Source organism: Cannabis sativa, chromosome 8 (assembly GCF_029168945.1).
Source record: "Cannabis sativa cultivar Pink pepper isolate KNU-18-1 chromosome 8, ASM2916894v1, whole genome shotgun sequence".
NCBI lineage: Eukaryota > Viridiplantae > Streptophyta > Magnoliopsida > Rosales > Cannabaceae > Cannabis > Cannabis sativa.
Genome location: NC_083608.1, coordinates 45,402,479 through 45,427,013, shown reverse-complemented (window position 1 = coordinate 45,427,013; position 24,535 = coordinate 45,402,479). Strand labels below are relative to the sequence as shown.

The following is a 24,535-nucleotide window of genomic DNA, read 5'->3' as shown; positions in this document are numbered from 1 at the left end:
AAGGTAGGGCCAATATATACATTTATATCTTCAAGGAGACAAAACCATCACAATCAAGTGAAATATATCTGATCTTTATAGATTATTTCAGCCAAATTTCCAATCAGATATAAAAAAAAAATTACATGGTAGGTCATTCTTAGCTTAAGTAAAAACAAAATGTGCAATTCATTACTAATTCTTCAATGAGCTGAATTATCTACTTATTTTACTAATTAAAACAACTTGAATAAGGTATTTCAAGCAGGCAAACTTAGAATGCCACTGAAATTGGATTGTAATATTGCTCCAACCCAAGTACATGAACATGACTTTGCAATAGAAACATATTACTAAAATCCACAATAAAAATTTCTAATTTTTCTCATAAGAAGCTCGAAACATAAACACATTAATTAAATTTCTTACATATTTGTATTTATGATGAACCTTCGTTGGTAAGAACACAATGTGGAAAGTGTGGTAAAAACCCCACAATATTTGCAGGAAGAAAAAGAAGCCGCCAAGGCCAATACACGGACAGTCTCAGAAGTAGATGCACTTTGTACAGCTAAAAGAGGACAGGAACCCTAGAATTATTCTTTTATAATGAACTAGAGATGCCTTGTAATTTTGCCATTACTGTGATGAAAGTTAATAGCGCCGACCACCTGCTGTAGACAAAAGGACGCGGCTTGGTTTCTTGCCTTTCTTTCCCAATTCGTTCATCTTCGGTGCCTCTAAGCTTTTAACGGCTTTGTCTCTAGATATTACATTAGCGAATGACAGTACACCGGTGTTTCTTGAACCTGCAGATAGCAAAAAGGTTTACGAAAACAGCTTTACTACTTGAAACAATGTATTTCAATTGATTCATAATCCAAGAGCAAAACAGTTTAATATGGGACAGTGACAATGAAAGTTAATGGTACGTGCATATAATTTTAACCTTTTTGAAAAAGAGCATTAAGCTCCCAACCTAACCCTACAATATTTCGGAACTATAAAACTATAGCAGGTTGAGAGACTCGAACTGTTTGTGGGCAACCCTTAATGAGTCATGCACATAGTTGCAACTCAATGACAATCGTAAAGTATATATAGAATAGGCAGCCATGATTCAAAAGCCAAAAGTATTGTTCCATAGAAAAGTGGCTCTTAAACTAACCAGCAGAAGAAGACTCGGTTGTCGCAAGGTTTTCAAGCTGAGAACTAATTTCCTCAATTTTTAGAGATGGAGAATCATGCCCAGCAGCAAAACCAAGCTTCGTAACATTTGAAAAGAGCCTCCGTTCCCCAACAACTGAAGTGCTTGATGATGCCACAGGTGAAGTTCCTAGAGCTGATCGTAACCATGGCAAAACATATAAAGCTCAGATGAGATTAATAGAAAAAAGAACCGAAAATGAACATGCAAATCAAAATGAAAGGGAAAAATTAACTGTACATTAGGACAGTCAAGAACATTTTAAAAGTCTCACACATCTCATAAACCGTAGCAGACAACATAATAATGTACAAGGCAAACTAATACTGATCTTTCTCTGGCTCTTTTGAGCCTCCTCTTATCAAAAAATACTGATCTTTCTCTTTCGCAATAATATTTTCTTAAGACATCAAGAAATCCTATAATTCCTACATCTCTGGGTAGACCGAATAGTGATGATAAGATTACCTTCAAAGTCATCCATGGAGAAAATAGGGGATTCATCACGAGATGACTGCACAAAACTAGAATATATAGGCATTGGGCCCTCTACAGCAGCTTCAGCCTTGATTTTCTCTTTCCGCTCCTAGAAATAAACAATAGCATATTAGCAAATAATTCTAGAAGTACATCCAAACTCATGTTTGATGCATATATTAAGTACCAGAGAACAACTACAACACAGTTTTTTTTTTCTCTGTTAATAAAATGAACAATACAAGAATGTGGATGGGTACAAACCCAATAATATGTCACTACAAACCTACCATGTACTGTACATGATCAATCATGTCAACCGAAACAGTACAAAGAAATACATTTTAATGGTAAACCATAATAGAATATTCTAACGTGCTCAATGTGCTGGCCTCCCTAGAGGTTTTGAAAGTTTAACAGTATCCAGTGTATGTTTCAGTTATGCATGCAATTATGCTTTCTTCCAGAGAAAAAACATGCTGACGCACGCAATAAGAGGCGAAAATTGCTTCTATTGTCAACAGAAAGCAATATCAATTAGTTCAGCAAAGATGAAAACAAATCTTAGTTTAGACTACGTTTATAGAAAATATAGTACACAAGTGTAATGATACCTTGCGAGCAACTTGCTTCCTTTGCTTTGCACGTTTCTTAATTTCCTCAATAAAGGGAAGCAAGGAATCAGGGGGTAAAAGCTCGCTCAAATCGATTTCACATAGCTGAACAAAACTTAGTCATTAGAAACCTAATTTCAGATTATATATATATATATATATATATGAATAAGCATGAGAAACAATGAAAAATTAAAACTATATTATATAATAACTAGTGCCAAGGTACCTGAAAAGTTGTTGTTAAAGAAAAATGGCTCAAGAAGCGAAAGCGCCTCCTTATGGCTTCTGACTGAGTCACTGTCTCTAATTGCAAAATCTTCCCAGAAATTCTACAATGAAGGAAATTGAAGATCATAAAATTAACACAGAAATAACACCATCGCTAATTACAAAATCTTTCCAAAGATTCTGCAAAATAAAAAAAACATATATAGTTCATGATTAGGCATGTACTAACACATGTTAACAAAGGAAAAGCTACACTTTCAATTGATCATTTGAATTACACTACACAGTAGGCCCATTCTAGTAAAGCCTTTGGATAAGATGACAAGAACTATCAGTCATATTGCAAAAACAGAAATCAACGGGCACAATATGAATTTCAAGGGGCTATATTGCAGAAAACAAGAAAATTTGTAAAGCAACAAAACCTGTCAGGCAGCAAATCGGCGCTCCCAAAATGATGTAGAAGACACTTCATATTTATTGGGTGGAGAATGATGTGCTGACCATCAGCTGCCTAACACAGACAGCACCAGAGTATGAATATCAATATTACACTTAACAGTGACCAAAGAATATTGAAACCAATATATCTTGAAAAAGTAAAAAACAGCAATATTGAAGCTATCTGGGAATACTACATTAATAAATGGACTACTTCAAAATCTCTCTTTTTTCTTTCTTTCCTTTTTCTTTTCCTTTTTGAGAAATCAAAATCTAGTTAAAAGAAAATATGGAGGACGAACACTTGTTAGCCATTATTAAATGTTAAAAAAAAAAATACAAAATTGCACATTGTATAGCTAATATTACCATCTTATTAATCAGTCTAAGATTTAGAACCTTTATTTTCTATCATATTTTGCAAAATTCAAAATGTAGAGACACAAACATGATGAAAAATGAGAGAAACATCTATCATTCAGTCACCTGGTAAAAATTGTAAGAATCCTTCTCCTTCACATCTCCAAAGACTTTCGAGTTCCTGTCATTGCTTTCATCGTACGAAGAAGATAACACAACTTCTTGGGGCCCTAATGATTCAGAGGCATCAGCAGGGTGATCAGAACAGATCTGTGCATCTAAACAAACCTCTCCTATATTGTCAAAATTCTTATTTTTATCAGAGACCTCAGTAGACAAAGTATCAGAGACTACTAAATCACTGTTATTTTGAGTAGCATTTGCAACTGGCTGTGTAACATATGAACCAGTATTCCGACCGAATTCAGAAGATTTAACATTATCAGATGCTCGGTGCTCATCCCAATATTTCTTTCTCTGTTCTAAATGTTCCATTGCAGCACATACATATGGAAGCTTCTCTAGGTCATCAACAAGCCCTGCGTCTGCCCTTACTAACCAACCGTCTAGATCAGAAATTGCCTTTCTGACCGACAGATCTACATCTGATGTAAATGTAAATTTTGAAAATGGATCATAAGTTTCTTCAGGGCTACCTACGTTTATATCTTTCTCCTGTTTGTTTTTGTGGAACAGCATAGAGGAGTCCTTCTGTCTAGTTAAAAGCAGAAGCTCTACCTTATCACCAACCCTGTACTCATTAACATTCTCAATGACAAGAGTATACAAGTCCTTGGGTGATATCATAACAAAACATAAAGGACATCTTTTCCAGCAATCACCTTTCGCATCCTCCTTCCCCATTAACAAGTACTGAAGAATACATGGGAAACAAAATATATGTCCACATGAGGTTATCTGGGGACAAAGAGGAGATTCCAGACAAATTGGACATTGAACAGTAGACGAGGTAGAGTATCTCAAGCATATAATGTCCTCCCACCGTAACATTTTATCTGGATCCATTGATTCAGCAGTATAGTTTCCAGAATCTAGCACCACAAATTTATAGTTTGCCTGAAGAAATAGATCTTTATTGTACGGCTTTATCTTGTGATGCCTTCTTGGAGGAGGAGCTCTTGGTTGAGAACGAGAAATAGGGTCATAATGGAAATTTAACAAGTGATTGCCACTCGTTACTTGAGCTTTTCTTCCTCCCGAGGATGCAGAGCTTCCATGAGAATTAACATGTCCAGAAACTTGTTGGTTTCGAGGAGAAACTGTGGTTCCTGAGAACTTCCCTCTACCCTGGGCTGATCCAGCTCCTCGTCCTCCAGAGCGACTCTGGGAATGCACATTGGGCATTTGATGAGATAAATTATTGTCAACATTTCTCCCCAACTCAGTTACCTAGAAAAATCAGAATTATAGAATGAGAACATCTACCCACAACAAGAAGTAGACTCTGTAACAGCTAACAGACCCAACCTCAAATAAATAAAATGGGTTTTGCACCCAAAAAGATATTCTTCCAAAAGAAAACAGAATCACATTCATACACTTGACACCGATCATATATGTATATCTATTCTTACCTCTTTGGAAAGCCCACCAGAATCTTGAGTTCCAGAGACGAAGGGGCCTGCAAGTACATTGAACATATAATGGATAAGCATTTCACCATCGACAAATTCAGTAGCTAAACTAGGTGCCAACTTTCTATCTCCATTTCAGGACTTAAAATTTCAATCCTCCACAATTCAGCTGACTTCAATTTACATTGCCCAATACATACATAGCATGCTAATACGATATAACAGTCGATGAATACGAACTTGAAGAACGCCAAAAGCAGTTCCCAAAATTGAGCTCCCACACTCTAGGGCTCACACTCAATGTTCAAGACAGCAACAATTCCAAGTAAAGAAAAAGCAACGACATAACTAATTAAACTAAACAAAACAAATAAAACCTGAATTGTTTCCCACAAACATAATAAGCCAAATTTATATCTCCATTTCAAGACTTAAATTTCAATCTTCCACAATTCATCTGACTTCAATTTACATTTCCCAAATGCATAACATGCTAGCACGCGGTACAACAGTCGCAGAATAAGAAATTGAAATTGAGCTCCTCCGACATTCTAGGGTTTCAAAATTCCAAGTAAAGAAAAAGCAACGACATAACAAATTAAACAAAACAAAACCTGAACTTTCTGGCGACATATCGTTGGGAGGTGATTGAGAGTGAGAGTGAGAGTGGGCGATCTGAAGCGATCCAAATGCGTGGAATTGGCGGGAGGGAGATTGAGATTGAGATTGAGATTGAGGTGAGGATGAGAAGAAGGTTCCATGATTGGAAAGGGTAGGGTTTGCAGAAGAGGGAGATGAAGACGAAGACGAAGTGGATCCTTGGGCTTTGTCAGGCAAGATGGACATGAAATTGTTCGATGGTACTGCCACCCTTCTTTTTCGTTCTCTCTGGTTTCGTCTTTTTAATTTCTTTGCTTCGTCTCTTTCTCTCTTTTCTCCTTTTATTATTGCCTTTTCTTTCGCACGCTTTCCACCCTCGCACGTGTTAATAAAAATTTATTTATTTATTATTATTTTAAAGCATAATTAGAATATCTTCAATTATACTATCTATTTTTTTTTTTTAAAATAATTAAAGAGTTAAAATAGAGACTCATTTTTTAAAAAAATAATAACATTAAGTAAAATAATAATTTAATAGTTAAATTGATCTTTGTGAATCTTAACTATGAAAAATATCAAAATATTGGTTATATAGACTTTAATTTAATAATATTCGCTTTCTTAAGATGCTTGATATTATTGGTGAGTTCTTTTTTACATAATTATTTTTCGCTAGTTTTAAAAATAGTCGCATATAATATGATCAACTATAGAACTTCAATAAAAAAATAAAAAATAAAAATATATGTAGCCTTTAATTAATTTAATAGATATTTTATTTTACTCAATTATTTTAAGATTTTAAATTTTTACTCTAGTAGTTATGATATAATTCTTACAAATTATTTTATAAATTAGTTATTTTAGACTATTAATTTAAATAATATAAAATACGAGATTTTAAGTAAAATATATTTATTTAGTCTAATATTTTGTGAGATATTTATTCATCATTAGAGTTCGTAAAAGAAAAGAATAGTGTAAATTTTAAATTAAATTTGTATAACATTGTAGATGGTCTTAAAACATCGATATCCTTATTTATTTTCATTGACTTAAATCACTCTTTTAAAAAAATATATTTTTGTGAGATAAGATAATCTAATAAGAGTGTTATAAAAAATATTAAAGTTGGCATATGAAATGAATAATTGAAATGACAGCATATTATTTTGAGAGTAAATTAGATGATGAGGAGAGGTGGTGGAGGGAGAACCGACACGCCTCATTTGAGCTATTTATGGTATGGTTTGTTTGTTTAGAATATGCTATTCTTATTGTAGATTCACATGTATGCAAGTGCTGCCAAACTTAAATTATTATTATTATTTATAACTCATTTAAAAGTCAATTTTTAAAGTTAAAAAGGATACAAATTATTATTTATTTTTTATTGAAATATATTGAACTTAAAAGGACCTAAGAAGGTCATTACACAAGATGTAGGGGGGATGGAGTTCATACTCAAGTTCCCAAAAATGTTCTAGGCACTAGCCCATTTAACTAGATTGTGAGATATAAAATTATAATCTCTAGAAATAAAAAAAAAAAAATACAACAAATCACATTATTCTTAAGATCCTTCGTGAAGTTGCTCAATTCCCACAACTTGATCTCGCCATTGAAAGCTCTAATGAGAACTTGAGCATCTCCTTCCACTATCTCAAATACAAGAGCATTAGGGGCATTAAGAGAGGAAGTGGTAGCCCAAAGAATTTTTCCCAAATCAATCCTGGCAACCACCTGCAACTCAAGAATGCTTACATTGAGCTACATTAAAATTTACCTTCACCTAGTCCCGAGGGGGTACCACTTAGATAAAACGGTTGAGGAAAGACCTTGAATGAGCACAGAATGATCCAGCGCTGTGATCCAACCTGATCCAAATCACGTAAGGATCCGCCTCGCCCCACTAAATCAGATCTGACTCAACTTTTTATATATATATATATATATATATATATATATCTAAGCTTATCATTTTATAACTATTTTAATTTTGTATTAGTATTATTTAATACAATACTATGTTTGGTATTGACTTGTATTAATAGATTGTGTAAAGATAATATATTTTCAATAAACTCGACTCCAATACCAACTACGAGTCGGGTCCGAGTTTGGGTCTTGGGTCTCAGGTATGGGTCTGGATTTGGGTCACGGGTTCGGGTTTGGGTCCCGGGTCCATGTCAGGTCCCGGTGCCGATCCTGGGTCGTGTTCTCAATCCTAGTTTGGGTCCGGGTCCCAATCCTGGTCCTAGACCTGTTCTCAGTCTGGGTTCGGGTCCAAGTCTGGGGTCTGGGGTCCCAGATCTCAGGTCTGGGTCCCAATCCTGGGTTCGGGTGCCTGTCTTGGGTCCAGGTCTTAGTCTTGGGTCCGGGTCCAGGGTCTAAGTCCGAGTTCGGGTCTCGTGTTCGAATCTGGATCCCGTGTCCAAGTCCGGGTTTGGGTCCCGAATCTTGTCTGAGTCCCGGGTTCGGGTTCGGGTCCCAAGTCTAGGTTCGGGTTTGGGTTCAGGGTTTGAGTCTGATTTTGGGTTCTAGTCCGGGTCTCGTTCTGGGTTTGGGTCCCGGGTCCGGGCTTGGGTCTCGATCTCGAGTCTGGATCCTGGTCCCGAGTTCGTGTCCTAAGTTCGAGTTCCGATCCTAAGTCTAGGTCGAAGTTCAGGTTCCGAGACTCGCTCCTTGTCCGAAGTCCTGGGTCCCAAGTCTCGGGTCTGAGTTTAGGTCTTAGGTCTCGAGTCTGGGTCGGGGTCTGGGTCTAGGTCCGAGTCCCGTGTCCGGGTCCGGGTCCAGGTCCATGTCCAGGTTCTGGGTCCCGTTCGAGTCCCGGGTCCAGGTTCAGGTATGGGTCTTGGGTCCGAGTCCTGGGTCCTAGGTCAGGTTCGTGTCCCGAGTTCGGGTTCGGGTCCCTAGTCCTGGTTTGTGTCCAAAGTCCCAGGTCTAGGTCCGAGTTCAGGGTCCGAGTCAGGTTCCGAGACTCGGTCCTTGTCCCAAGTCCTGGGTCCCAAGTCTCGGGTCTGAGTTTAGGTCTCAGGTCTTGGATCTGGGTAGGGGTCTGGGTCTAGGTTCGAGTCCCGTGTACGAATCCAAGTTCGGGTTCTGGGTCCCGTTCGAGTCCCGGGTCCAGGTTCAGTTATGGGTCTTGGGTCCGAGTCCTGGGTCCTAGGTCAGGTTCGTATCCCGGGTCCGGGTTCGGGTCCCTAGTCTTGGTTTGTGTCCCAAGTCTCGGTCTCGGTCTGGGTCCCTGGTCCTGGGTCCGAGTCCGGTCCTACATCTGGGTCCGGGTCTGGGTCTAGGCTCGGGTCGGGTCTGGGTTTGAGTCCTGGGTTTGGTACCCAAGTTTGGGTCCGCGTCCGGGTTTGAATCCTGGGCGGGTTCGATCGGGTTTAGGTTCGAGGTCCGAGTCTTGAATTAAGTTTTTTTTTAATATATTGAAATTAGATCGGATCAGATCCGAATCAGAAAAAAAATTAGGTGAGGCGGAATGGATCTGATCCGATATCTAATAATTATCCAAATGTTTTGGATTAAAAGTGATCCGTTAAATCGGAACTCCGATCCACTTTAACTAAATGGATATTTTTGACATCCCTAAGTGTGTATTTCAATATCATCTCACATATTTTAATTTAATAAGTAATATAAATAATTGCTGATCACTATCGATGCAGCTATATAAATGCGGTGTTGGGCAATTAAGGTTCCCAAAAACAATGCTGAAACTGAAATTGATATTTCATCTTTTAAATTGATAATATAAGTTTTTTTTTTTTTTTTGGAAAGATAAACATTTTTAATTTAAACTCCTCTCATTCAAAAAAATACTAATTTGCTTTCTAGAAGAAAACTCTACACTCAACAACTCAATTAAGGGCCAGGTGTCAAGTGTGCAATAGTAGTAAAAAGCAATGTTACTTTTGAAAATTTATTTATTTTAATTTTTATAAATGGATATATGTTAATGGTATATGAGTTGGATAATTAATAATTGTTTATTAATAGGAGGAGATGACGTACTATAATGGGCTCATTCCCAACAAAACTCCAAAATATAATTTTACCCGCATCCAAATTCTTTATTATTATTATTATTATTATTATTATTATTATTATTATTATTATTATTATTATTATTATTTTAAATTAAAATTAAAAATCCTTCAAAAAAAAAATTAAAATTAAAAATTAAATTAAATATTTACAGGAGTGAAAAAGAAAGAGATCGGGAGGTGTTTGATTTCAAACAGAAGAGAAGAACAGCAAGCCCCCATTAGGATATTCATATGCAAAATTATATCTATAAATATCTAAACATAGATAGATAGAGAAAGTTAGAGAGAGAGAGAGAAAGAAAGAAAGAGAAAGAAAGAAAGAAAGAAAGAAAAGAGAGTATTTTTGGTTCGTTTTTGTGTGAATCGTTTTTCTAATTTTCTCATCTTCTTTCATTGAATTTCTCCGCATTGATGCGTTTCGCTTCTTGATCTCGTTCTCGATCTGCCTCCGTCACTCCGATCTGAATTATCACCGGTATGTTTATCTCTTACGTCGTTAGATCTTTCTTGTTTTTTTCTTTGTGTTTTTTTGATCTTTATGTATCGAAATTCAGATTCATATATGCGAAAATTAAAAAGATTCGAAAACTAATTGGATAATGTAATAAATTGTTAGATCGTGTTTGATTCGGTGCACAATGACGGCTGATGTTCGTGAATCTGTGGTCGTTAATGGCGGTGAGGTGGTGATTCAGGAACAGTCTGATCGGGATCTTAGCCCTACTTGTACTGTTACTTCTATTACTCACGATCCTGTCAATGCTAAGGACGATTTCGACGGTTCGTACGTTTTTGTTTCAGATACGGACGACAGGGATAAGGATCTCGTTGACTCTGATCTCAATAATGGGGAAACTCTTCACTTGCCTGTTGAAAATAATGAGAGTGTTCAATTGGAAGAGGGCGAGGTTGTAGTAGTCATTGAACAATCAGATCACAATGGTGTCAATGATGATAAGGTCGAGGGAGAAGGAGAAAAACATGACAGTAATGGTGAATGTCAAACAGAGAAGGAGTCGATTGCCGTTGACCAATCTGAGCAACAAGCTGACAATGGCGTGGTGGAGGCTGTTGAATTCAGTAATGATTTATCGACCTCTGACCATAAAACTGAGGCCGAGACGATTTTAGTTGACCAATCTGAGCAACCATCTCATAATGGTGAGGTAGAGGCCACTACTGACCATGAAGCTGAGAAAGAGGCAGTTCACATTGATCAATCTGAGCAACCGGTTCACAGTGGCGATGTGGAAGCTGTTGAAATCAGTCGTGACTTGTCTACTCCTGACCATAAAACTGAGAATGAGACGGTCGCCATTGACCAATCTGAGCATCCGGCTCACAGTGGAGATGGGGAGGTTGTTGAAATCAGTGGTGACTTGTCGACTGCTGATCGTAAAATTGAGAACGAGATAGTCACAGATCAATCTGAACAATCAGCTCACAATGGCGATGCGGAGGCTGTTGAAATTAGTGGTCAATCGTCGACTCCTGACCATAAAATTGAGAACGACTCAATTGTCATTGATCAATCTGAACAACCTGCTCACAATGGCGATGTCGAGGATGTTCAAATCAGTTGTGATTTGCCTTCTGCTGACCATATAACCGAGAATGAGACAGTAGCCGTTGACCAATCTGAGCAACCAGCTCATAATGCCGAGGTGGAAGCTGTTGAAATCAGTAGTGATTTGTCTACTGCTGACCACAAAACTGATAATGGGACAGAAGTCATCGTCCAATCTGAGCCACCAGCTCACATTGTTGAGGTGGAGGTTGAGGAAGACGCAAGAGCTGAAGATGTTCGTGGTAGTTTGACTACTGAGAGTGAGATGGTAGCCGTTGACTTCCCTGAGCAATCAACTTACAACGGCGAGGTGGAGGCTGTTAATGATGACAAGGTTCAGGATAAACCAGATTTGGCTGGAGATGAAAAAGAAAATCTGGAGTCTGACACTGGAGTTACAGTTGCTCAAAGTCCTGCACATCAGGAAGAGGAGAAGGAACAAGTTGAGCCTTCCAATGAGATTCCTTCTGAAGATTCACCTGGGAGTTCAACAAATGATTTGGAGCAGGATCCCACAGCAACTCCATGTGTTGAAGCCGAAATCAAGGATTTGTCTATCTCCAATGAAAGCTGTGATGTTGTACCTGCTGCTGTTCATGAACAGAATTGCATTTCAGAAGATGTTGTCCATGAAAACCCAGCTGAAGAAAATGGGCCTTCAGCTCTCGATAATGAGAAACCATTGAGCGTCTCTGAAGAGGTTCCTGTGGAAGGCTCCCAAGCGGACAATGAAGTGCATTTAGATCGTACTTTGGAAACACCTTCATGTTCTGAGGCTGATCAAACGACAGAAACAGAACCTAATGAAGGTCCTTTATCTGAAAATAAAGGAGAGGGCTCGCCTGCTGGTCTTGAGGAGAGCATTTCAGAGACCGTTGTTATTACTGACTTGGTTGATGCTTGTCAAAATACACCTGTACAAACTGACGAGTCTGTTGAAAATGCTGAAAGCTTGACATCTTCTTATGATTGCTCCAATGCACTTGTAAGTGGTGAAATCGCTCCCGATGCCATAGCAGAGAATTCTGACGTTGACAATGAAGCTTCTTTGCCTGCTGGTGATCATTCAACTTGTGATGTTGAAGATGTGAGATCAGAGACTGATACTGGAAAGTCAAATCAGGAAAGCATTGAGATTAATCCAAGCTCTCCTGCTAATGAAGTGAGTTTCCAGCCTGAGAATTCTTCCAATATTGAAGAGATTGTAGAATCTGAAAATTCAGACAGGATCCCTGAACGTGCTGGCAGCCAGTCTATTTCTTGGGCCGAATCAGTTGATGATGATAGCAGTTTGCCAGTGGTTGTTGCTGTTGATGTGAAGCCAGAGTCTGAAGTTGAGAATGCATCTGCTGTAAGCGAGAGAGATATGCCCGGTGTTGATGTTGCTGTTTTAGAAGGCAAGGATAGTGAAAGTGGAGTAGATAGTAATCATATTCCGGAGCATGTAGGCAACGATGTGGAATCAACATGTGAAGAAGTTGCAAGTATTGATAGAACTCAGAAGGATGAAGCCTCTACATCATTGCCAGAAGATTCTTCAGAAGGACAAAATGTTGAAGTTGAGGTGGTGAAAAAACCATTCTATTACATGATAAGAGTTCCCAGATTTGATGATGGAGACTTGAGAGAACAGATTAATGATGCTCAGTTACAAGTTGAAGAAAGGACTAAAAGTAGGGATTCATTTCGTGCTCATATTCAGACGAAAAGGGTGAGAATTTGTGCTAATTACCGCTATCATATTTGATTCTATGATTATTATCTCTCTTAATAATTGTTGTGATTCTTTTAATGGTCAGGCTGCTCTTAAGGATTTCTCTGATAAAGTTCAAGCTCTCTTAAAGGAGGAGAGAGCCGCAAGAGACTTGTTTAAGTCCAAACGACAGGAAATGGATTCTGCTGTCTCAGAGATTAACAAAGTGAAGAATGCATTATCTGTTGGGGATATTGATGGCAGGGTACACATTTTCATCTCTGTTTCTATCATAGATATTGCTTGATGTTCTTATTTGATTTCAATTTTGTGAAGTTTACACTCGTTCATATCTTCAATAAATTGTTGCTCATTAACAGATACGCAGTATGGAACACATGATTGAACATGAAACCCTGCCTTTGAAAGAAGAGAAACAGTACATTCGAGAAATTAAGCAATTAAAGCAACATCGTGAACAGCTCTCTTCCAGCATGGGTACACAGGATGAAATTAAACAGACTTTAGACCAGAAAGACAAAATTGAAGAGCGCTTGAAGGTACTGTTTCCCACTAAATCTTGATTTTCTGTACATAATTAGCTAGTGAGAAGTACTGAGATGCCCACTTGATTTCTTAGGTAATGTTTAAGGCTACAGCGGCAAGTCACATGTCTTTAGGGCATATTTGAATCAAAGTTATTGTCTTAGGTGAAATGTTTAATTTATATAAGCTTTTGGTAATTGTAGGTTTTGAGGAAAGAGTTGGATTTACTCAGAGACAAGCTTAATAAAGCTGAGGAAGCCACTCAAATTGCTAAGAAGAGTTTTAAGGATGAAAATGAGAAGTTGAACAGCATTCTATCCCAATACAGAGCTGCCGATGATGTTCGTCAAGATGCTTATGCGCATTTACAGAGTTTGAGGAAACAGCAATATGAAAAGGTACTTTTATTTATTTTGAGTCAGTTCTTTTCTCTTTCTATCTTTTTTTTCACTAGCTGAATCTTTATGAAATTATGTGCACACAATTATTTTCATTAATCTAATGGAGGTAAGAGCAATGTGGTTGATACTTTTTATTTTGATTTGATTTGCAGAACAAGAATTTTTGGAGGTACAAGGATGATGCAAAGGTGGCTCTAAATTTATCATTAAATGGAGATAAGGAGCAATTGCAGCGTCTTTGCCTTGATCAGGTGATTTCATCGAATCATTTCAAACTTTTCGTTATTTTCTCTTAACAAAAACTGAAGATCTGATTATCTCATTAGCCAACCCAATTATTTGTCTGTGATTTATACAGGTCGAGAGAACTATGGAACTCTGGAACAACAACGATGCTTTCAGGAGAGAATACATTAAATGGAATACCAGGAGTACAATCAGGCGGCTGAGAACATTAGATGGTCGCGCGCTCGGCCCTGATGAGGAACCACCCGTAATGCCTGAAATTGTAAACAACAGAGTGAACAAGGATAACCATGTGAAAGTGGCTTCCGTTCCAGACGTAAAACAAGATTTTCCTGTAAAAGTTGAGAAACCAGATCATAAATCAGTTGCAAAGGTTGTGGAAAGAGAGGATCGAACAGCTAAAACCAAGGCTGCTGCGAAATCTGCTATTTCTTCAGGGATTAGTCCTGTTACCATTTCAGATGAAACAAAAGAGAAAGAGAAAGAGAAAGAGAAGGTGAAAGAAGAAGAGCTTCGACGAAGCAAAGAGGAAGAGGAGCTGGCTAGAAAGGCTGATGAGTTGGCCAGAAAGGCAGAGGAATTGAGAAAAGAAGAAGCAGCAGCCAAGTTAAAGCAGCTGCGTAAGTTGGAAGAGAAGGCCAAAGCTAAGGAAGCAATGGACAGGAAAAAGAAAATGGCTGAGAAAGCTCGAGTTCGGGCTGAAATTAGAGCACAGAAGGAAGCTGAAGAAAAAGAGAAGGTACATACATTGTAATACAATTTTCATTTATAAGGGAATAAATATCTGTTCCATTTACACGCGGAGTTAATTCTGGTTATTTGTATGATTCTTTGCAGGAAAGAGAAAGGAGGGCAAAGAAGAAGGAAAGAAAGAAGGCAACAAATGAAACAGATGTTACGAACGAGGAAGAAGTGGACTCTGCTCCAACTTCAAGCTCGGAAGTTGCTGCTGCTACTCCTATCGAGTCTGAAACTAAGGAGAGATCTACGACAACAGCTGTGAAGAGGCCTCAGAAGGGGTCTCAATTCGTAAAGCAAAGCAGGGCCAAGTCTATGCCTCTGCCTCTTCGAAACAGAGGTAAGAGAAAAATGCAGCCATGGATGTGGGGAGCTCTTACACTCGTCGTTGTTGTTTTGGCCCTTTTTTTGGTGGGCGTTGGGGGCTTCTCCTATAAATCTTGCCTGCAATGGTTGGGTTTGTGAATGAGTGAATGAATACGAGGCTTACTTAATAGGCGAGAATAACACAGTTTCGGTGGGACATTCCCAAACATATAAAATATATTTTTATACTAATATTTATCTTTAAATATATAGGTTGATTCTTTGGTCATGTTTAGGGGGTTTGTGTTCCTCTAGTTTGCATTTGGTTTACAATATCATTTTTTTTTTTCTTTTCATTTCATTGAAACACACCGGGGTTGATTGGTTTGCTTATAAGTTTCACTTATTACTATTATTAAGTTTATAGTGAGAAGGAACAAGAAATTTAGAAGTGGTGTTGATCCTAATTATTAGTATTGATAATAAAAGGAATTGTTTTTGGTAGTTTGGATTTTAATGCTCTTCCTTTTGTATGTTCTCAATAGAGATATTACCAATATGGAAATATTATTTGGCCCCTACATTTGTTTCAAATTCAACTTAGAAAATTATCAAACCTAGAATTTCATTGCAAAAAGTCATAAAGACAGAATGAGTGAGGGAATGTTTTTGCATTGAATAGTTACTATACAAAAGTAGTAGAGGCTCAAAGAGAAAGTGTTTGGGAAAACATTCAAGAAACTCTCAAATGCTTGATACCATGTTTAGATCAAAGTTGACAATAAAGGTGCGAATTTCCATTGGGGCGAGTTCCACAACTAGTTTTGCAGGATCAACCGGTCGACCCCTTTTTAGCTTAGACTCGTCGCTGTTTTCAGAGGAATGGCCTTCGACTTTCCACACCAGTCTCTTCTTCTCCATATCTGTTCTCTCTTGGTTGGCAGATAAACTCATCTCCGTCACTTTGCTTATCTGAGAAACAAACACGAGGAACTTGAATAGTAAGAAACAAAATATCAAGAACAAAAAGGCTGGCTAATGCTGAGGAGTTTCAACTATGCTCTTCTCTACTAACCTTCTTTCCTGGAAATAGCTTCTTTAGTTCCACATTCGACTTCACAGATAGATCCGCATCTTCTCCAATCTTTGTACCGTATTACAATCGAAACAAGTAGCCATGTGAAACATCAGAAATCAAGATTAACAAGCTGAACATTCAAATATTATCAAAGAGTTTTTAAATAGAAGAACAATGAGAATGTAAAAATTATAACCTCATACAGATGCGCTAACCGAAGAAGTGCTTTCCCACTATCAAGTTCCTGTAAAATTTCGAGAAAGCCAGCAGTTTTTATAAAATAAAAAAGGAGATAACAGGGCTAATACAACTACTTTGTAATTGCTACATAAATTCATAATAAGCATCAAACAAGAAAAATGTTATCAAGGTAAAATCGGTACCTGAAGGGTAATTATAGCAACATTATCAGGTAAACTGTAGGAGGGATCAATCCCAGAAAAAGTTGCTCTATGAGAATTAATACTGCTATCACTATCCTGCAAAAAATAAAATAATAATAGAAAAAAGAAATGACCTATGAGTGACCATTTTAGCAATTAAGAATACTTGAAATATGAAGTGTACTCAAAATAATGTCCTTTGTATTTTTGATTTGTTTCAATTAATCATCACATCACCTGCTCTGAAAAGGCAAATAGAAGAGGAGAATATATCTCTTGCCCAAAAGAACGACGCCACTTAGCACCTTCTCCGACGGGGTCAATTCTGTAATAAAGTTTTCCTTGAATCTGAAGAAAGTAAATAAGAATGAATAAAAGGAGGGCTTTATGTTTTGAAAGTTTATGACAAAGAAAAGTGTAGCAAATTACTGAATCCTGAATTATTAAGAATGAGAAGACCATTTGTCAAGAAAGAAGAAGGATAAACTCAGAACGAATGCAGGCCCTCCAGAAGCTATAACAACTAACTAACTCCATTCAATTGAGAGAAAGGATAATAGATATACCACATAAACCTATTACCTATGGTTCAATGTTGGAAGAATAGAGAGTAGATGCTGATTAAAAATCATGAGTACTTACGATTAGTCCTTTGCAATCATCGAGGACACACACTGTCTCGTTTAGAGCCTCAGCAACACCTCTGGAGTCATCTAAAAGTAGTCTCCTGTATTACAAGAGAAACCAGAGGAATTTCAAGTATGACATTGAATTTCTATATTAAAAAGTCTGTAAGGAAAGAATTATTGGTTTCCTAAGTAATCACTTGTATGTTAAATGTTTTGTGATGGAGAAACTTTTTCGAATATCACCATACCTGTGGAGCATCAGTTCGATTTGTCCATCCAATAAACTGGATCCCCCAACGGAGCGATCTACCAAAACTGAAAATTCTTTCTTATCATCTTGCATGTAAATTCCAAGATTAATCTGAAATAATAACACAAAAAATATGTCACATTGTTTTGAACTGAACATTAAATGAAATTCAAATTCGTAGTGCTATAGTGTAATGTAATATGATCAGCAAAACAATGTTTAGAGATACAGATGATCATAATTACTATCCCAAACTTTTCATACATAAGAAAGTCCATCAAGGCATACTAAGTTTTAATAAAAAGGTGGTGCACTTTGTAACTACGGTTTTCCTTCGCCATAAGCGAGGGTTTTTATTTATCTCGAGGGTGGGGGCCAATCTTAATGATTGGTCCCTCCTCTCTTTTTTCAAAAAAAAGTTTTAATAAAAATTTAAAGGTTGAAGTTTCAAAAAGATTATCAATAAAAAAAGAGAAAAAACATGCAAAGTTGGTGGTTTTTCGGGAGGACTTAACATACTGGATAATAATTTCCAGCAACAGGTTGGTTCACTTTAAGGTCCCAATCTGCTCGGTAGTCACGAATCTGCAAAAAGAAATTCAAGGATCAATCGTATGGACATAAAAGAAGTAGATATTTCACTGAAGTAGAAGAATAAGCTAAAATACCCGTTTAATAAAATCGCGTCCATTAGAATCAGTGTAGAATGTTTTGTTGTTATCCACCGTCGATGTTAACTGAATTACAACTTCTTTGCCTGTTCCATCATTAATGGGTATTGGTCCAACCTGAAGATGCATTCAGCGTTGTTATCATGAGACTAAAGCATCGGGTCAGGGGAGAAAACATGTAGATAGGCAAAGAAGTATTCTTACAATGTATTCAACTTCAACATGTTCTCTTCCCTTGTGAAGCCTGGTGATCTGCATACATAATTGACACAACATTAATGACTCGAGGAAACTCGTAGCTCTATACCATAGTAACAATAGAAAGATATATGGAAAGTTTAAAAAATCGTCATATAATAATCTAGAAAATGGAAATAGAAAAGAACAAGGAGAGGTTCGGGGTGATTTTTCAAGCTTTTAAACTAGGTAATCTAGTGTCCTTATGCATGAAGATAACAAATTCCGTCAGACTCTACCATAGATTTCTGACCACATCCTTCATAGAGGGCCCTTTCTTTTGGTTTACCAGAGGCAGAAGAAGAATTAGTAGCAGGTTATCAAATCGAATACTCAGAGATTAAATTTGGTTTATTTATGTTGCTTCCTATCTCAACTTATTAGTTTTTTCATAACAGTTCTTTACTTGGGCAGTTGGAATATCTCGATTCCATACATATTTATTTTTGAGTTTTTTGAAATAAATAAAAAAATATGGTGTTTTTGAACCGACAATTGGTATTTTTATTATATTAGCTGATATAGGACAAATCCATTGAGATGAAAAACAATAACACTAGAGAAGATTCTCTGCAACAAACGAAAAAAGCACCTGATATATCCATGAATTGATCTTCTGATGCACTTCATCTATTATCGGCCCACGAACTACGGTTGAAGAGGCCTTGAACATGCATAGAGAAAATAAATTATTGGAACTTGTTAAGAATTTCATTCTATATATAATTGAGATTCTTTGAATACCTGTTCTGGTTTTATGAGAAATGTCCCATTTGGACGAAAGATATATGCCCCGGCATTCTAAGAAGAAATGATAAGATCACACTTTAGAATTCATGAACACAATAAGAATAAAATTAAACACAAATAAGTACAATAAAGCTATCAAATTGTATACCTGGGGAGCTTTATCCTTGCTCCCATCATACCCGGTGTAATATCCATAAGATTGCTTCACTGTCTCCTCAACCTTCAAAATGAACAAATCATTAGCTACAAATTGATAAGTAAAAATTAGCTAAATCCTCTTCCATTCATTACATACCGAGCTTCTGATGTTAACATAGTTAGTAAGTTTGTTTTGATCTTTCGAAAAAGTAAGCTTCAAATTTCCTTGGCCAACTTCAACAGTAGATTTCTCACTAGTGTGAAATGTGTGTACTGATGATCTAGTTGAACTAGAACCTGCAAGCACGAAAAACAACCTTATAACGAACTTGGAAAATAAAGTTTTACATCATGTTCCTTCAAGAAAAGATGATAAAGGAAGAGGACCTGGCTTTTTTGAAATTGAGATTGTGTAGCTTCTGAAACCAAGTGGCGGTATGGATACTGCAAATGCAAGCCAATACTTGGGTGTCTGAGTTAGATTGAGACCTAAATATGCCTTAACATGGTAGTTCCTTAAGCTCACGTGGGCATCAACGAGTGGAACAAGTTGCGATTCAATTTCTTTTCCTTCAGAATCATGAACTATGACATCTTCATTTATCACCTAAGAAAGACAATTAAATCTTATAAATAGAAATTTCGCTTCAATGTAATCCGTATAGAAAACATGTTTTCGCGTGAAACAACATGCAAATCTTATATTTTATCTTCATTCTAATTCATGAAAGGGATGAGACTAATTCAAAGATCACAATGAGGACCAAGCTAAATACATAATAACACATCTCAATCAATATAACCTGAGAGAGTTCTTTCATGAAAATCTTGTTCAATACAATTGTTGAAATTTTACATCATTGGACAATTTCATCATATTTTCTCATTTTATTTTCTGTTAGGGTACAAATCTAAACCACAGCGTTCATCTAAATATTCCGCCCTTTACATATTGTTATACGGCTACTATCATTTTCGAATGTAGACATGCAAAATGGAAATGCATAGAAACTATATTCAGTTCCATTAAAGCTAGAATCCTAATATGATATATTTTCTCCCTCTTAAGAAATAAGAGATACAAATCAAACAAAAAACATAAGGGAATCACTTACAGGAATTCGAATCACGTCTTCTCTTTTCCATCCAAGAGAGTTGTAGATCACAACAATCTATACAGATCAGAAAATACATTATATGAGAGTTACACCCATGTAAGATTCTAAGATTGAAAATTTCAAAGTGGGAAAGTTACACCCATTATATGAGCAAGAAATTTCAAAGTGGTAAATGATCTTTCTTACCAAACTTTTTCCTTGAGACAGATGAACTTCTGATGAAGGACAATAGCTAACATTTAAAAGTGGGCACTGAAAGGGAAGAAAAAGAAGAACAAAGAACAATCCATAAGGTATTAAAATTCGGGGTATGAAATCATTAAAGGAAAATATTTTGCAAAATTAAGAGGACAATAATTTTTTACTTGTTGAAACTTTGTAGTAGATTTTTCACATCCAGCTGCATGGTCAACAAAGCAAGCAAGTGAAGATGAAACCAACTGCTCAGCCTGCCGAACCATAATGTACAAGTGAGTAGTAATACTTTGATAAGAAATGAAAAGCGAAACGCAAGATAATCCACACCTTCTTGTAGCCTATAAAGAGCCGTTTCACATAATCATTAGCCACATGCTGTTTTTCTGTGCCAGTGACAGCATCGTGATGTTGAGCAATCGCCAAGGCATCTCCTAATGAATCTGTATTGATTAATTTACTTCTCCCTTTGAAAAACTCGAGTTGCCTAGCAGCCTGGTAATTAAATATATTGATATAAAAGTTCAGAACTAGTTTTGGACATATGATAGAGAGGTTAGGCTACTAAAGCATTCGAAAAAGAAAAATTAATACCAGATAATAGCCGCTCATTACTCTAACATAACGTTTCACGGATGGCCTGCTGGTAAAGTATCCTGTCCAGTAACCATTCTCACGATCAGCGTACCTGCAAAGATGAATCGTATAAAATCTAAGAAAAGATTTGACATGGAAGAAAAGATATTGTATCGACTGTTGAACATCAAACTCACGGAAAGAAGTCATCAATCTTGAGCGGCCAAGATTCATCAGCTGCGTATTTTGCATCCGTGTAAATGGATGGAGAAGAATATAATGCATTAACACGACCATCCTAGAAAATATGTAAGAAGAAACAAAAGCATTTAGAGTTTATGAAACTAGCTAGATTGACAGTAAATACTATGGAAGCTAATGAAGTATAAGTCAAAACAAGCTAAAGCCATTTACACAAGTCTTAAGGAGTAGTTACCAAGTTCACATAATGAATAAGCTTGTCCATCTGCTTGAACCATGTGTGAGAATACTGATACTTAAAATCCGTGCCCATAGTCCACATTATATGATTTGTCCGAGTTATGTTAGCCTGAGAATGAAATAATTACAACCGACAACTGAAACACCTTCAACTAGGAAAAGAAAAAGGGTTTCGAAACAGCTCATTCTACTAATGTCATCCTCGGATGCAGGTAAGAAAGAAATCATTTTACCTGTGTGACTGCAGCAGCGATAAAGTCATTCACTCGCTCTTGCACATTATAATCAAACAACTCAGGGTCATCCTTCAAGTAAGTGAAGTAAATAAATTTAGGAGTATAAACAAGTTGCACACAAGAAAATCTATAGAGATTTTGTAAGTTTTCTTGGTTTGGAATTGAACTAGAAAACAAACCTGAACTACTGGAGAAGCATCATTGACCTCAAAATAGAAACCAGATGGAGGTTCGTAGTTCTCAGGAAATGCACCAGCGAAAATCTTCAACCATAAAGACGAGACTAATTATGAGAAACCAAGAGAACGAAATTTCACTCACATTATTACCTTTTTTACTAACCATAATATATAGCATTACACAAAAATAGAACAGCATAAAGGGCTAGCATTTTCACCTGAGAGGAAGAACCAAGACTCTTGGAACCACGCCAGACAACTTCAAGACTCTTTTCACCTTTCCTTTTGGCTCTATCTTGATAATCTATTCGACCATAGAAAAATGAGTCGAATCCAACCTACAGCAAAAGGAAAATAGTCCACACCAAACATCATTAGCCATGACAAATGGGAAATTTTCTGATCAAATTAGGCACTAATTATATGCTTACTTCTGCTCCCAACAAGTAAGCCTGCACTGCAGAATGTCCGAAGGGGTCGATCTGCCAACCTATTCTGGGAGTCACATTAAACTCCCTCTTAAGGAATTGATGCCCAAGAGTTGTCTGATCAATCATATCAATATAATGAGTAGCTGCCTCATCATGCATACACATGGCCCCATTTCTGCAACAAAGAATTTAGATAAAAACATTCAAAACCCAATTGTTATTTTGCCTCCTTAACTTTGTTACTAGTAAGATCGTGTCCCCCAAACTTTTACCACTGCCAAGTCGTGCCCTCTGAACTTCTGTTAAATAAAAAGAGCTTAATTTGGCATTAGTAAAAATTTGGAGAGCAAGATATGATGGTAGTTATAGTTTGGGGGGTAAAATTGCTGATTATAAGTGCCTAATAATATTTCAGGAGGCAAAATACCTATTTATTCAAATATGTATTAGCAAACTAACTTTCTAAAAGAAATTACTTGCAAAATAAAATCTAGCTCCATCCCAATGATCCAAAAATTACACTAAGCGACCATAAAACAACTCTGAGGCGGTTCAAGCAACCGTTGATTTACACTAAGAAATCCAAATTAAGTTATTTTAACAACTTTCATGTTGTTAATTTAGCAAATTCCCAATACTTACATGAACTCAAGTTGCCCCGAGTTGACAAGGCGCTTAACCACAAGCTGCATTGCCTCACTCTGATCTCTCCACCATCTCTGAAAGAATGCCTGATTCAACCAAACAAAAAAATAACACAAAAGTCATACAAACATACATACACACATGTATATACATTATAGATACCAATTCATAAGTAATTCACTAAAAATCCCAAATACTCACCATCTCAACATATATAAATTTGCGATTCTTGTCAGCCAACAATGCAGGGATTAAAGAGTCCAACACATTTTGAACACAAGCCCCCTTTTGTTTTCCAATCACAAAAACAAAAAAGGAGGAAAATAGTCTCAGATTCCATAAGAGTTATCATACATTGAAAGAAGCCAAAATATACATATATCCACATATAATCAAAGAGAAAAAAAACCTGGATGGAATTGTTGGAACCAACATAGTATTGGTCAACGGTCTTCAACCAACCAACATCGTCATGTGTGTGAGGAACCAAATGGACATTAAGTTTGTTAGGAACAACAGAGTGAGAAGTGTTGTATACCATAAACTTGGATTGGGTCACTGTAACTCCGGCCAACATAACCATAGAGAAGAACACCGCCGCCGCCAGAGTCCCCATTTCAAAACCCAACTCAAATTTTTGGTGTTTGAGCTATTTGAGCTAATAAAGAGAGTTACTTTAAGTGGTGGGCAGTGGTGAGTTTGAGTGATACTGCATGAACTGGTGGTCTCACTGTGAAAGAGAGAGTGTGAAGCGTGATCATGTAGATACACATATACTGATATACATACAAGGCAAGGAAGCTACTGATAAAGTTTGAGACTTTTGAGGATTAAAGTACACTTTTTTATTTTTGTTTTGGTTTTGATATAATAAAGAAGAGTGAAGTGTAATGCAATGCAATGTGGAGTGGAGTGGGACACATTAGGTGGGTAGGTGGGCCAAGTGGTGTGGATGATGATGGTGATGATCCTTACTCCTTATCCATAAACAACTTGACTTTTTAAACAAAATTGTAAATGTTTTTGAAACTTAATACTACATTTTAATTTTCTTCAAAATGTAGATATATATAATTTATATAGAGAATCATACCATATTCTAAATGATTAGCATAAGCATTGTCGTTTTTTATTATTGTTATTTATTATGTCAAATTTTCATTATTTATTTAGTGTTGGTGCAAAAGTTACAAATAGTAACAACTATTTTTATTAGTAATAAATTCTACTTAGTTTATTTTGTCTCTTTATTTCTTGTGGGTATGTAAATCCGTTAGAACTTGAGAATGTGTGGACATATATTACTATTCTCAAATTACAAACAATTTTTTTTACTAATCTTTTTAGACCAATTTTTACTGGATACTCGTTAAAGTTTTAACTGACTCTAATATCATCTTAAAATTTGGAAATTTGTAGTTAAGATATATAGAGTTGCATTTCAAAATTAATTGACTGAGAAGAATAGTTCATAAATCTTATATATAGTGTTATTTTTTTACACATTAACAATATCTCT

The 24,535-nt window shown here is 36.6% G+C and overlaps 3 protein-coding genes across 3 annotated transcripts; 1 reads left to right on the top strand and 2 right to left on the bottom strand.

Moving 5' to 3' along the window:
* Positions 1 to 237: 237 nt before the first annotated feature.
* On the bottom strand, positions 238 to 5,877 carry LOC115701497 (uncharacterized). The gene is made up of 9 exons (XM_030629310.2): positions 5,519 to 5,877; positions 4,905 to 4,951; positions 3,436 to 4,719; positions 2,934 to 3,022; positions 2,507 to 2,609; positions 2,278 to 2,382; positions 1,655 to 1,772; positions 1,148 to 1,321; positions 238 to 788 (listed from the first exon to the last, which is right to left on the bottom strand). Exons 1-9 carry the CDS (start codon positions 5,748 to 5,750, stop codon positions 634 to 636), a joined length of 2,307 nt encoding a protein of 768 aa, XP_030485170.2. The 5' UTR covers positions 5,751 to 5,877; the 3' UTR covers positions 238 to 633.
* A 3,827-nt stretch (positions 5,878 to 9,704) lies between these two features.
* On the top strand, positions 9,705 to 15,563 carry LOC115700605 (uncharacterized). The gene is made up of 8 exons (XM_030628207.2): positions 9,705 to 10,037; positions 10,179 to 12,840; positions 12,929 to 13,087; positions 13,203 to 13,382; positions 13,572 to 13,766; positions 13,922 to 14,020; positions 14,128 to 14,754; positions 14,853 to 15,563. The coding sequence occupies exons 2-8, from the start codon at positions 10,201 to 10,203 to the stop codon at positions 15,216 to 15,218; spliced, it is 4,266 nt and encodes a 1,421-aa protein (XP_030484067.2). The 5' UTR covers positions 9,705 to 10,037; positions 10,179 to 10,200; the 3' UTR covers positions 15,219 to 15,563.
* Positions 15,564 to 15,667: 104 nt separating this feature from the next.
* On the bottom strand, positions 15,668 to 23,952 carry LOC115700606 (probable alpha-mannosidase At5g13980). Its single transcript, XM_030628208.2, has 29 exons — positions 23,426 to 23,952; positions 23,218 to 23,301; positions 23,014 to 23,102; positions 22,372 to 22,546; positions 22,159 to 22,278; positions 21,941 to 22,024; positions 21,759 to 21,830; positions 21,521 to 21,634; positions 21,282 to 21,382; positions 21,103 to 21,196; positions 20,839 to 21,003; positions 20,679 to 20,762; positions 20,500 to 20,565; positions 20,311 to 20,367; positions 19,583 to 19,802; positions 19,353 to 19,492; positions 19,206 to 19,277; positions 19,052 to 19,108; positions 18,900 to 18,971; positions 18,275 to 18,322; positions 18,068 to 18,187; positions 17,919 to 17,984; positions 17,398 to 17,510; positions 17,163 to 17,247; positions 16,758 to 16,868; positions 16,521 to 16,616; positions 16,334 to 16,381; positions 16,135 to 16,203; positions 15,668 to 16,031 (listed from the first exon to the last, which is right to left on the bottom strand). Exons 1-29 carry the CDS (start codon positions 23,630 to 23,632, stop codon positions 15,804 to 15,806), a joined length of 3,057 nt encoding a protein of 1,018 aa, XP_030484068.2. The 5' UTR covers positions 23,633 to 23,952; the 3' UTR covers positions 15,668 to 15,803.
* Positions 23,953 to 24,535: the final 583 nt, after the last annotated feature.